The sequence below is a fragment of the Entelurus aequoreus genome, linkage group LG05, assembly GCF_033978785.1.
Source record: "Entelurus aequoreus isolate RoL-2023_Sb linkage group LG05, RoL_Eaeq_v1.1, whole genome shotgun sequence".
NCBI lineage: Eukaryota > Metazoa > Chordata > Actinopteri > Syngnathiformes > Syngnathidae > Entelurus > Entelurus aequoreus.
Window position 1 is genome coordinate 64,999,930 of NC_084735.1, and position 14,447 is coordinate 65,014,376.

The window sequence follows — 14,447 nt, forward strand, 5'->3', positions numbered from 1 at the left end:
AATCTTAGATGGCAGATAACTTTTTACAGCTTGAACAGGAAAAAACTTAAGTTTTAGTCGTTGGTCCGCAGGCTCTGAGAAACACATATCTTAACTACAAGCATTGTCTTGGACACCATAACTCCGACTGAAAAATGGCCGCATTTTGGGTACCTATATAATCCAGTGGCGGGCCGTGCGTTTCCCACCGAGGCCTTCAGTGATGTCCGACTTCAATGATTACCTCTCAAAATACCATAATTTATGTCACCACATGACCATTGCTGGAGAAATACTATACAAAAACGCATTTACGCACTACTGAGTATTGGATCACATCAACAGTGTACAAAAAGGGGTTATTTTCTGGCGCATTTAAAAATCAATTAAAACGCATCAGCAATTAAAACATATCTTATGTGGCATTGTCAAAATTAAAATTGCAAAAAACATATTAAAAGTGGTGGCAGCACGGTGGAAGAGGGGTTAGTGTGTCTGCCTCACAATACGAAGGTCCTGAGTAGTCGTGAGTTCAATCCCGGGCTCGGGATCTTTCTGTGTGGACTTTGCATGTTCTCCCCGTGACTGTGTGGGTTCCCTCCGGGTACTCCGGCTTCCTCCCACCTCCAAAAACATGCACCTGGGGATAGGTTGATTGGCAACACTAAATTGGCCCTAGTGTGTGAATGTGAGTGTGAATGTTGTCTGTCTATCTGTGTTGGCCCTGTGATGAGGTGGCGACTTGTCCAGGGTGTACCCCGCCTTCCGCCCGATTGTAGCTGAGATAGGCTCCAGCGCCCCCCGCGACCCCGAAGGGAATAAGCGGTAGAAAATGGATGGATGGATGGATATTAAAGGTGAAAAAATAAAATATTTAAACTCACAATTAGCACCTATTCGACGCCGTATAAGCCAGTGGTACCCCTCGTCGGCGGCTTATTCGAGTGGAAATGGCGGGCATTTCTCCCTCTCATTGCCAGAACAGCTCAGCTAGCTTCCGGGGTTGGCTGATATCGTCTCACAAGATGTAGTTTCTCTTTACATATCCTTCTTGAAAATGGTCTTGCAAATATATATCTGCCACCTAATCAACGTTTTGTTCTCCTTCTCTGCTATGGCTACGGCGCAACACTTCCTGCTTCCTGCTAAATTGAAACTTGTGAATGGATACTCACTTTGGAATGACATGTGAGTATCCAATCACATCTTTTAATTTTGACAGAGACATCGCATGTAATGCATGCAATTGCATATCTTCTAACTGTAATATTATCTGATCATGCAACAAACATATTATCATATGCCAAACATTTTTTTGTTAAAATTAAAAAAAATACATAAATATCTGCTTGTGACCCTGACTTATGATTTTAAAGCAAGTTATCCATTAATTTGTACAAAAACATAATCGAATGCATACTGTTACTGTTACAATGAAAACAAATTCACCAGCCCTGGCATATACAGTGTAGAAAGATTGTGGTTTTGTATATTTCTTTGTCTTTAAAAAGTACTGTACATTTGTAACCCAATTTACCAGCTTATTAATTGGTTATGTGACTTAACTAAAACTACTTATCTTAAATCCCCATCTCCACTGAAATGTATTTAATTTGTGCTTTCCCCTCCCCCTAAACAGCATAATTTTAACATGTAACATGCCTTATAAAAAGCAATGCTAACTTTTAGAGAACAAATTTGTATAAAAATAATACAATAACAATTACAGTAGATTTATGAAGTAATGTAATAATAATATACAGCATTTACCTTGGAGGGTGGACTTACACTGTATCTCCTTCATAAACCAAAGTGATATTGTGACCCAATTATTAGAAACAGCTCTTAGTATGATGCATCACATTTCTACACAGCTAAAAACTACAACCAAATGAATGTCATTCAATAAAAAAAAAAGCTTTCAAATAAAGTGTATGTTAAATTAACTCTCATCTGTGTCTCTAATCCTGTGACAAGTCTCTTAACTCCACACCTCAGACCACAGGTGTCAAACTCAAGGCCTGGGGCCCAGATGTCAAACGCCTGGAAATAATATGTGTCAATAAAGTACCTTATCTTATCTTACTAAATGTATTCATTCTTTCTATTTTGACAGAAAAAAATATATGTACTGCTTGATATTGCATACATTTTAAACTTTGATATTATCCAATATTGCAAGAAACATAATTTTTAAACTTTCCAAGCTATTTTTTTTTTTGTTGAAATACAAACATTTTTGTATCTGCTTGGCGTATTCAAGTTATTCATCAAATTGTAAAAATGACAATATATTTTTGGTATTTTACAATGTTTTGTTATTACTAATGACAAAAGTTTACCACTGTAAAATGAGCTGCCAGTTTGTTTGTTTTTTACCATAAAATCTACTGTTGTTGTTTTTACAGCGTATTACTGTTGGGGAAACAGTACTACAGTTGTGTTTTTAGAGTAAACTGGCAGTTCAGTTGCCAGAAGAAAAAAAAAGTGGTACCATTTTTCCATTTCTACTAATATGTTATTAAAACAACTGTACAATTGTACAGTAAAATTCTGGCAACTAAGCTGCCTGTTTTTTTACAGTTAAAAACAGTAGTACTGATTTTTCATTTATTGTAATGTGTTGTAAAAAAAAACTAACACTATTTTTTACGGTAAAATTCTGGTGACTGAGTTTCTAGTTTTTTAATTGTAGAATCTACAGTTTTTTTTTTTACAGTGACCTAAAAATATATACAATAAATGTATAGGCAAATGTATTATTCGCTGTTACAAGCTGCCCTCCAAGGACAACCCTAACTGTGATGTGGCCCTGAATTAAAACGAGTTTGACATATGTGCCTTAGACCCTCGACTCCGCCCATAACTAATGAGCTACGCTTATTTGACAGCTAAAAATGTAAGTGTAGAAGAGCAGGTCCATTGGCACAAAGATCAAAACCACCATTTTCACTTTAATACTTTCTTCAGCTTCATGTTTAAAAAAATACATGCAAAAGTGTATTGTTTATGATTATGATAGCATTGCGCTCATAGTAGAGGCTTTTAGTTTTCCAAGAACTTCAGTGGTTCATATATTTTCTGTGTGTTGTTTCCGAGGATGGATTCAAGGAAAGGCATAACCCTGAAGAGGTTGATGTGGAAGTCTCGAGAGTCCTTCCCAGACTCTACGACACCGCCGCCTTGGCACAAATTTTTGCTACCCCAGCTGACCACACCAATCTGGAGGAGAAAAAAAAGTTGCGTTAAACACCTTGCTCATATTACCAACTGTTTTTATATTTTCATAAACAGTGGAACCTCTAATGGACACTGATCCACCTGCAGTCTTATATACACTGTATATATTGAACTGTAGATAACATGCTTTAATTACCATTTTAACATTCTAAATTGTGTAAAAAAGGAATTAACCACATATATCACGTAAAAAGCAACAAGGACATGCCTTTGATACTGTGTTTTAATGCATATAGACGACGTATGATATAAATATTACATATCTGTCTGACAATACAGCTTTTAATACGACCGTTATGGTGTTGTATTTTGATGACACATCCTAGCTGTATCCCCCAAATTCGACAGTGACAAGCAAACTGCCACGTCCTTAGACTTAGACAAACTTTATAATTGATTCACAAGGGAAATTGTTTAACGTGTGTAATGCAATGTAGCGTCCTCTTTACCGAACTAGCGGCTAACATCCTTCCCAGTGAAAAGCCAGCAATTCTCGGTGGCCCATAAACTATGTTTCACTGGAAGAAGAACGCTAACCAAACATGCTACACCACATACTGTAGGAGGATACAATTAGCCATGCTAACCAGCGCTAACAGCTAAGCTAGAGCGCTTGAATGTAAACCAGGGTTGGCGCATCGATAACAATATTAACAGTAACTATACCAATTATAGTATCAGTATATGGTCAATACCACAGGGGTTAGCTCAATATTTTCTATTACCACAAAATATTTTATTGTTTTTTTAAAATAATAATTTATATTTTTACACTCTGTGTTTTTGTCCGATTATATAGTTGTGATCATTCAGTGATTCTGAAAATTTTAAGTATGACCATTGGTATCACCAATACTGCCCCTGTAACTACTTGGTATTGGATCGATACCCAAATTTGCAGTATAGCCCAAAACTAATGTAAAGTAACAGAAGAATAAGTGCTTAATACATTTTAATAGAACTGTAGATAGAACCATGGAACAGAGAGTAACCAGATATTACCAGTAAATTATCAAGTATATTAATAATAGTTTTGAAAAAAATAATACAACTGGAAATGACGCAAAATGGTACTGCATATGTCAAAAGCCATATTAGGAGCCTTTTTAAGACGTTTTGAAATGTATATCATTTAGACTTAGACTTAGACTTAGACTTAGACAAACTTTAATGATCCACAAGGGAAATTGTTCAACACAGTAGCTCAGTTACAATGATGGAAAGTGTAAGGATGGAGAGGACAATGCAGGTATAAATAGACTAATATAGCTATAAAAAAATGTAACATATATACGAATATATACATAATATGTGTACAGAATAATTTATATACAGATATATTATATTGTGTCTATAACATATATACAATATAAACCAATGACCATGTACAATATTACAGTATATACAGTATATATGACAGCAGCAGCATAAAATAGAGAGTAGGTCCAGCAGGAAATAGAAAATAGACATTATAAACAAAGAGAAGTAGCTAACATGTCAGGTGTCAGGTAATAGGCAGATGTCATCTATTGCTGTATGTCGAGTGATTATACAGCTGGATGGAATACGGAATGAAGGAGTTCTTGAATCGCACAGTGCGGGAAGGAAGTTGAAGGAGCCCTGTGGAGTATGAGCTCCGCTGTCCCTTAATTGTCAGGTGGAGTGGGTGGGCAGGATTGTCCATGATGGCGAGCAGTTTGTCCAGTGTCCTCCTGTCCCTCACTGACACAAACGCCTCCAACTGCGTGCCAATAGTTTGGCCGGCTTTCCGGATCAGTTTATCAATCCGGTTTGAGTCCCTTTTGCTGGCGCTGCTCTCCCAACCAACCACTGCAAAGTACATTGCACTGGCCACAACAGACTGATAAAAGATCTTCAACAGCTTGCTGCACACATTAAAGGACCTAAGCTTCCTCAGGAAAAACAGTCTGCTCATGCCCTTCTTGTAAACAGCTTTGCAGTTGTCCTTCCAGTCCAGTCTGCTGTTCAAGTGGACTCCCAGGTACTTGTACTGCTCCACTACTGCCACCTCCCGGTCCTGGATCTTGATGGGCTCCACCGGGGTCACTCTCTTCCTGAAGTCGATGACCAGCTCCTTGGTCTTGTCCACATTAAATAAATGATAAATGGGTTATACTTGTATAGCGCTTTTCTACCTTTAAGGTACTCAAAGCGCTTTGACAGTATTTCCACATTCACCCATTCACACACACATTCACACACTGATGGCGGGAGCTGCCATGCAGGGCGCTAACCAGCAGCCATCAGGAGCAAGGGTGAAGTGTCTTGCCCAAGGACACAACGGACGTGACTAGGATGGTAGAAGGTGGGGATTGAACCCCAGTAACCAGCAACCCTCCGATTGCTGGCACGGCCACTTCACCAACTTTGCCACGCCGTCCCAGGACCAGATGGTTCGCCTGAGACCACTCCACAAAGTCAGCGATCAGTGTCCTGTACTCCAATTCCCGTCCCTCTCCGATACACCCGACCACAGCAGAGTCGTCAGAGTATTTCTGCAGGTGGCAGGACCTGGAATTATACTGGAAGTCTGAGGTGCACAGGGTGAACAGGAAAGGAGACAGGACGGTCCCCTGTGGAGCACCTACACCACTGACCACAGTATCCGACAGGGAGCTCTCCAGTCGCACAAACTGGGGCCTGTCAGACAAGCAATCAGTGATCCAGGAGACAATGGATGAACTGACACCCATCCTGAGCAACTTGTCACTCATCAGAATTGGCTGAATGGTGTTAAAGGCACTGGAGAAATCAAAAAACATGATCCTCACAGTGCCCCTCCCACCATCCAGGTGAGAGTGAGCATGATGCAGCAGGTAGATAACAGCATCGTCCAGTCCTACATGGGGCTGATATGCAAACTGTAGAGGATCCAGGGAATGAGCCACCAGTGGTCTCAGCTGATCCAGCACAAGTCTCTCGAGAACCTTCATGACCTGGGACGTCAGGGCAACAGGTCTGAAGTCATTTGAGCCTGATGGGATGGGTTTCTTGGGCACCGGCACTATGCAGGATGTTTTCCATAGCACTGGTATCCGTTCTAGCTTCAGACTCAGGTTGAAGATGGAGGGCAGGATCCCAGTCAGCTGAGCAGCGCAAGTCTTCAGGACCCAGGGGTTGACTCGGTCAGGGCCTGCTGACTTAGCTGGATTGACTCTCTCCAGCTGCCGTCTTACAAGTCCAGGTGTCAGACACACCAGGCTGGCTTTCTCAGTGGGGGTGGAAGTGGGGGAGGGGGAGGGGGGGAAAGAAACGGCTGGGGCAGGTAAAAGAGAAGGAGTTAGTGTGTTGAAGTCCAGGGGAGGTGTGAGAACAGGAGTAGTGGGGGGGAGGGCCAGTAAGGGGTGCGTTGCTAAATCTATTGAAAAACAGATTCAGCTCGTTGGCTCTATCTACACCCCCATCCAGCAGTTTGGCTTTATTGTTGAAGCCTGTGATGGCCTTCATACCCTTCCAAACATCACGAGTGTTGTTCTGTTGGAGTTTAGCTTCAACATTCCTTCTACAGGCATCTTTCCCTTGTTGAAGCTGAACTTTGAGCTGCCACTGAATCCTCTCCAACTCATCCCGATCACCGGATCTGAAGGCTCGCTTCTTTTTATTTAGCAGTACCTTTAGCTGGCTGGTGATCCAGGGCTTGTTATTTGGGTAACAGTGGACAGTTTTTGTAGGGATGATGGAGTCCTCACAGAAATTGATGTAGTCAGTGATGCAGTCTGTGATGTTGTCAATATATAATGTCCCGTGAGGCTTACAGAGTACTTCCCAGTCTGTAGTCTCAAAGCAGTCTTGTAAGGCTATGCCAGCCTCAATACTCCTCATTTGCACTGATTTAGTTGAGATGGGCTGCCTCCTCACAGCAGGAACGTAATGAGGTGTTAAAAGCACCAGATTATGATCAGACCGTCCCAGGGGGGGCAGGGCAGTGGCTCTGTATGCATCTTTTGAATTAGCATACAGTAGGTCCAGAGTTTTATTTTCCCGCGTTGCACAATGTACATATTGATGGGAAGTGGGTAAAATAGAGTCCAGAGAAACATGATTAAAGTCCCCCGAAATGAGAATGAGGGCATCGGGATGGGTCTGTTGCTTAGCAACAGCGGCGTGAATGGTGTCACAAGCAGCAGTTTCGTCAGCAGAAGGAGGAACATACACTCCAATGAAGATTACAGAAGTAAATTCCCTTGGCAAATAATATGGCCGAATTCCAACAGCCAGAAGTTCAATGTCCGGCGTACAAACACACTCCTTTACAATAATATGAGCAGGATTACACCACCCCTCGTTCACCAAGATGGCAATCCCTACGCCTTTTTTCTTACCGCTCAGGAGTGTGCTTCTATCCGGCCGTGAGGTTGTGAAGCCGGCTAGAGACGCGCTGTGGTCCGGGAAGTCCGCGTTTAGCCAAGTCTTCGTAAAGCACATGATGCTGCACACGGCGTACTCCTTTTTAGTTCGGGCAAGCCCAAACAATTCGTCCATTTTGTTCGCCAAAGACCGCACGTTCCCCATGAGGACCGAGGGGATTTCAGGCTTAAATTTCCTTCTGCGCTCCTTCATCTTTATGCCGGCACGGCGTCTCCTGCGCTTTTTCCGTAGTTCCACGGGAAGGTCCGGCCGCGTTCCCCATAGCGCTGGTAAGGAGAGCGCAAACAGCTCCTCGCGTGTGTAAACAAAAGGTCTACTGCTCCGCTGATCAAAGCCAAAAACAAAACGGCCCGAAAAGAAAAAGAAAAGTAACGAAAACACACAAAAGCGCCCAAGAACCATAATTAGTGGTTTATGGAAGGTAAGAGATTAAAAAAAGGCAAGAAAAGTTACGAATAATTCCAAAAATAAAGTAAAATGAAAGGAATTCAAAGGAGCTACTGTGATGTGCTGCCGCTCTTCCAGGCGCACTCTATGACATCTATATCAAATAATAAACTCTATATCACACTCACACTCTATATCAAATAATAAATTGTGACATATGTTGTTATCGCAGGAGGCTGCAATATATATCGCGATATAGATTTTAGGCCATATTGTCCATCCCTACTCTGAAGGCATATTTTTTTCCCCAAAAAAAGTAATTGTGCTTTTTTCTTTAATTGGAAGACCTTTGAAGAGTTGAGCCTCTCTATCAGAAAGACAGGAAAGTTCACCTGCACTGTGCGATGCTCGTAGTTTTTGAACACAGCTCCTCCAGAGTCACCTGTCATCCCCCCCCAAAACACACCTCCGTGAAAAATACAGCTTGTGAAAATGATTTTTGATAATGCGAAAAGTGGAGGGGGGACGTACCTGTACATGCTATATGATCTCTGAAAGGAATCAGACCGCCGGTGCACAGAAAGTTGTCAGTCACAGCAACTTTGGGATCCTTCGTGGTAATTCCCGGGGCCGTTAGTGCGTGTTGAATGCATTCATCCCTCTGTGTCACGTCATCAGAAAGGTGAACAACAGCTCAGTGGGCTAAACAAGAGGGTGAATCCAGTGCAACTTACGTTACTGCCAAGCTTAGCGAAGACTTCTTTCTTATCCACCAAGTTGTCCGTCTGGGTCAAGAAAGTAAGGCTCTCCATATGACTTTTTAACAGGCGCTCCTCTGTTATTTGAGGTGAGGGAAACGTTAGTCCTACAGCAACAATTATGTTCACGTCTTCTTGTTCATTTGTGACACAATTTTTGGCGTTACTGGTACCGTTTTTTGATGGCAACCCGAAGAATGCTAACCACGACTTCTCCATTTAGACACTGACTGAGTTTGAGTCTCATGAGAGTTAACATGTACGGTTTGTTTGACTTTTGACAAGAACATATACCTTTTTATTCAGTTAGTGATTGTCAAATACTGTAAATGCTCCAATTAAAGATTCTATACGATTAAATGCTGAGGCTCGAGGTTCGTGCACTTCAAAAGTCTGTCTCTAATTAGAACTGGGTCGTAAAATACTGTATTGATGGCAACAGCTGTGGCTGTAAGCAACATCTTGATGTAGCTTGTACAACTCCACAAGATGGCAGTAGCTGTATTAGAAGTACCCATGCGGATGCCACATTCGTACTTTGCTGAAAGTTTTTTCTTGAATTCAATTGTGCTAAGAGTTAGCATATATGTCAAGCACCAAGTTGACTCTGAGGTGTACGAATGCACAATTTTAATAAAGAAGTGTAAAAATTTGCCAAAAAAGTTGGCATGCTAACACTTAGTATGTGTCAAGGGCCAAGTTATAAGACTTTGAGGTTTACGGCTGCAAAATTAGCAGAGAGAAGGTGTAAAATTTGCTAAAAGAAATGTTAACATGCTAACATAGCATTTGCTAAGTATAAAGTTATATGACTCTGAGGTGTACGAATGCAAAATTTTAATAAAGAAGTGTAAAAATTTGCCAAAAAAGTTGGCATGCTAACACTTAGTATGTGTCAAGTGCCAAGTTATAAGACTTTGAGGTTTACGGCTGTAAAATTAGCAGAGAAAAGGTGTAAAATTAGCTAAAATAAAATGTTAGCATGCTAACATAGCATTTGCCAAGTATAAAGTTATATGACTCTGAGGTGTACGAATACAAAATTTTAATAAAGAAGTGTAAAAATTTGCCAAAAAAGTTGGCATGCTAACGATTAGTATGTGTCAAGGGCCAAGTTATAAGACTTTGAGGTTTACGGCTGCAAAATTAGCAGCGAAAAGGTGTAAAATTACCTAAAATAAAATGTTAGCATGCTATCATAGCATTTGCCAAGTATAAAGTTTTATGACTCTGAGGTGTACTGCAGCAAAATTAACTAAAAAGAAGTTAGCATGTTAACATTAGCATGTGTGAAGCAAGTTGTACAGTATGACTCCAGTGTATGCCTCCAGAAATGATCTTAAAAAGTGCAAAATTATGCAAAAGAGGTTAGCAAGCTAATGTTATCAGGCTAACAGTCAACATGTGTCAACCACCAAGTCTGAGGTGTACGCCTTTAAAATTAGCCTAAAAAGTTAGCACGCAAATGTTAGCAGATTTTAGTGTAAAATACTATGTTTTGTGAATTGCTTTTTCGAAATTCACACAATTAGCGCATGTATGACAACAATGATAGTCACAGGTTGCCACTGAATATTTAAGATAGAATAAAAATGTAAACAAAGAAAAACAAGTAATAATAACTAATCCTAAATCATTTAGGGCAGGAGAGTTAGTCACCTTGTTTCTGGCATGTGGATTCACCAACCAGTTTTAGAGCATTGTTGGTCTCCTGTGTGCACGGTATGCAAATTGGTCTAAACAAGGCAAGAGCAGCACAATGTTCTTGTTGATATTTTAACATAATTGAGTTGAATGTGATTGCGGTGGAGTACCTGACAGAAGTGGAGATTTTCACATAGTCCATCAGTTGAATTAGAGCCAGATCGTAGTCATAGAACTCCTCCACGCCCTTGTCTACTTTAGCCTTGACGTTAAATTGTGGATGTAAAAAGAAACTCCGCACCTTTTTGGCTGTCGGACAACGTTTGTCAAAGTGAGTTATCAAGTAAACCCAAACAATCATGCAGGTCAGCATTACAATCTGGCAACTCTTACTTCTTCTTCCGTTCTGGTCGTCGATGTCGACTGTGACGTGCTGCGGTAGATCTCCAAAGTTGAAGCAGTGAGCGGCAGTCAGGACGAACATGGGCGTCACCAGAGAGCCCAGACACTTCATGATTCTGTCATTGTTCTTAAAGAGTCCATGGGAAACAAATGATTTATTTCCAAAAAACATGAATGCCATGACAAGCATAGAAAAAGATTACATATATTAAGTATTCACCTGAATGACAATAAATGCCACCCAGGGATAGTTTTCCCTTCTATCAGTGGTCTTGTAGTCCTTGTGAAGACCACATAAACCTTTGACTTCTTCTTCATCTGCAAGAAAAACGCCACACAACAGCATTAATAGTAATATTAGAAGGTAAAATGTCCTAACCCAGGGGCCCCCAAACTACGGCCCGTGGGCCGGATCCGTTATATGATAATACACATTCTTGCGGTGTCCCACAAATTTGACAGGGACCATCGTTTCTTACAAGTATCATCACTGGCGGAAGAGGAAGCTAATTTCTTTTTAATCAGTCCCTTAAGTCCGTTATCAGCTATAAAATTATAAAAGAATGTTGCTGAATAGACTATATCCATTCATCCATTTTCTACCGCGTGTCCCTTTTTGGGGTCGCGGGGGGTGATGGAGTCTATCTCAGCTGCATTCGGGCGGAAGGCGGGGTACACCCTGGACAAGTCGCCACCTCAATATGTCTAATATTTTTTATTTCTGACCGTCCAAAATTTTGACACACACAACACACACACACACACACACACACACACACACACACACACACACACACACACACACACACACACACACACACACACACACACACACACACACACACACACACACACACGCAAGTAAGACGTAGGATTCTCGTTTGTCCATTGTCTGTCCTTGCAGCGTGAGCGCTGATCCTGCAGCCGTGTGTGGAACCCTGTCAGTTTGCACGTCTTCTCACAGGTGCTAAGTAAATAGTGCGATGAGTGTTGATAAATCACATTGTGCGCCCTGTAAAATATATTTGCTAAAATATATTTGCATCTTTTCCTCCCAAGATTGTTGGCGTTTTGATGATCAGCATATATTTTGCATATTAATGAAGAATGGACTGCGTATTGCGCCAGAACACTGCCAGTAAGAATTGGTATCCAAAAAGTAGTATTGGCACCGAAACAAGTTTTGGGAACAAATAAATACAAACATTGAAAATATACAATATTTTTGGTGGATGTTTTCGATGCCAATATTCATATTTTTGTACACTTTTATTGTTTTTGTGTGTTACAAAAGTTTTCATGATCGCTTTTCTTTTTTATGGTTTTGTTTCTTCTTTTTCGGTTTCTCTTCTTTTTTTACGTTATGAAAATAATGGCGGTGTTTTAGCGTGAGGTGCAGGTGCCTGTGAGCAGGGCTTATAAAAGGTTTACCCGGAAGCACTTTTATTGGACTGTAAAAAACACAGTAGAAAAAGAAATGAGGACCGAATGTGTCCAAATCAAGTGTAAAAAATAATATATTTTCGTGTTAACCTAGTCTTACTTTGAGGATGTCGTATAAGCGGTACAGACATTGTTTATGTATTTTAAAATTATCTATGTTTGTCTCGATACAGCCGTGATATTTGGCGAAACTCTGTATGGAACAATACTTGGTTACATTTCCACACGGAGAGAAAAGAGCGACTTTAAAATGACATGAGTAACCAATTTGTGTTAAAATACGAGACTTCGACTATCGTAATGTTGAGCGACCTCCGGCGGTTCTTCCTCTTGTTCCCTCGGGAGGGAGCCGATCATATCCAGGCTGTGGAGACAACTTCATGCACGGAACTTTTTACAGCGTTTGGAAGTTAAACGCTGTCTATCTTTTTCTTTGTATGTTCACACTTAAATAGGCGAATTTATGTCTTATTGTGTGTCTTACTGTATTGTGTTGTCAAGTAGTATTTAAACTTGTACAAACAATGTGCCGAAAAGTATATCTCAATTTCATTTCTGTAATCTTATATCATTGCTAAAGTGTGAGATATCGCCTCTGAGTCCAATGACATGTTTGAGTTTGAGTTTATTTTGAACATGCATGCATACAACATGATACATCACAATTTCCAGTTTCTCTATTCAACATGTTCGAAAAGGAGTAGGAAGAAGCCTTTTCCTTTACATAGCAGTTGCTAACACTTTTGTTCACTTCCTGTTCTCAATTTATTCACAATATACTCCATAAGCAATAATCCATCCATTTTCTACCACTTATTCCATCCATCCATCCATTTCCTACCCCTTATTCCCTTCATTAAAAATAAATAATAATTAGTGAAATAAGTTATATTTCATATGGTGAGATAAATAAGATTATCTAGAAAATGAATGGATAGATTAAATAAATTCAGAATGTTTATCATGGTTCTTCTTCTTTGTACTTTGTAAACATTTTAAGTTTGAAGAGTTTCTTGAATTGGATCATGTTAGTACATTGTTTGATTTATTTGCTTAATCCATTCCATAATTTAATTCCACATACTGATATACCGGAGGTCTTTTTTGTACTTGCGTACAAATGTTTCAAATTATATTTTTCTCTAGAATTATATTTCTCCTCATTTATTGAGAAGAATTGTTGTATATTTTTGGCTAGCAGATTGTGCATAATTTTAGCTGTTTGCAAATTCACTATGTCGTGGAATTTCAGTATTTTCGATTTAATGGATAAAGGGTTTGAATGTTCTCTATATCCAACATTATGTACTACTCTAACTGATCTTTTTTGTAACACGGTTGGAGATTAACTCTTGGATCAACAAACGGCGGTCTTTTTAAAGTTAAAATTAAAGTTAGGTGTGGTGAAATTTGCCCTCTGCGTTTGACCCACCCCCTTGTTCCACCCCATAGGAGGTGAGGGGAGCAGTGAGCAGCAGCGGTGGCCGCACTCGGGAATCATTTTGGTGATTTAAGCCCCAATTCCAACCCTTGATGCTGAGTGCCAAGCAGGGAGGTAATGGGTCCCGTTTGTATAGTCTACTCGGCCGGGTTTTGGACTCACGACCTACCGATCTCAGGGCGGACACTCTAACCACAAGGCCACTGAGCAGGTTATGTAGAAGCGAATGTGAAATGTGCAAAACTCACCAATAATCTCATCAAATGTCTTCTGCAAAGTACGAATCGTATTCATCCTGAAGTAATGGTCGCCGCCCGTGCCCACTACAAGAGGCATTAAGTCGTCGTCGAAGATCTGGGCGCCAATAGCAAAAATGTAAATGTCTGAAATGAAGAAGCAACAGAAAAGAGGAGCTTATTCGTTTGGACTGTGGTTGAATTCAATAGACTCACCTAGATAATCTTCTCTTATTGATTTTTGGTTCCTGGCTGTTTGGTCCATGTAGACCATGTTTTTTATTTTTTCCACTGTCGGCTCAGGTGTACCACCCATGTTGTAAGCACCTGCAATCAAAGAAGACAGAAACTAAAGCACTCAACACTTTAGATGGATTGACATGTTCTGCTTCCAAAGTAGCTCCTAATATCAAGACAGCATTCATATACTGTACTCAATCATCATTATCATCACGATAGTATTAGAAGCGTGACATTTTTTCCAGCAGTGAGCACTGTGTCAGTGAGACACATGACTCCACCACAACA

General features: G+C 40.4%; 1 protein-coding gene across 1 annotated transcript in view; it reads right to left on the bottom strand.

Moving 5' to 3' along the window:
• Positions 1 to 2,913: 2,913 nt before the first annotated feature.
• LOC133650905 (complement factor B-like) overlaps positions 2,914 to 14,447 on the bottom strand; it is a 28,604-nt gene continuing 17,070 nt past the window's right edge. The window contains exons 9-18 of the mRNA XM_062048663.1: positions 14,136 to 14,246; positions 13,932 to 14,066; positions 11,020 to 11,117; positions 10,791 to 10,926; positions 10,568 to 10,706; positions 10,413 to 10,489; positions 8,730 to 8,830; positions 8,527 to 8,656; positions 8,388 to 8,437; positions 2,914 to 3,201 (exon numbers count right to left, since the gene is read on the bottom strand). Coding sequence (XP_061904647.1) covers positions 3,025 to 3,201; positions 8,388 to 8,437; positions 8,527 to 8,656; positions 8,730 to 8,830; positions 10,413 to 10,489; positions 10,568 to 10,706; positions 10,791 to 10,926; positions 11,020 to 11,117; positions 13,932 to 14,066; positions 14,136 to 14,246 — 1,154 coding nt within the window. The 3' untranslated portion in view covers positions 2,914 to 3,024. The remainder of the gene's footprint in view (positions 3,202 to 8,387; positions 8,438 to 8,526; positions 8,657 to 8,729; positions 8,831 to 10,412; positions 10,490 to 10,567; positions 10,707 to 10,790; positions 10,927 to 11,019; positions 11,118 to 13,931; positions 14,067 to 14,135; positions 14,247 to 14,447) is intronic.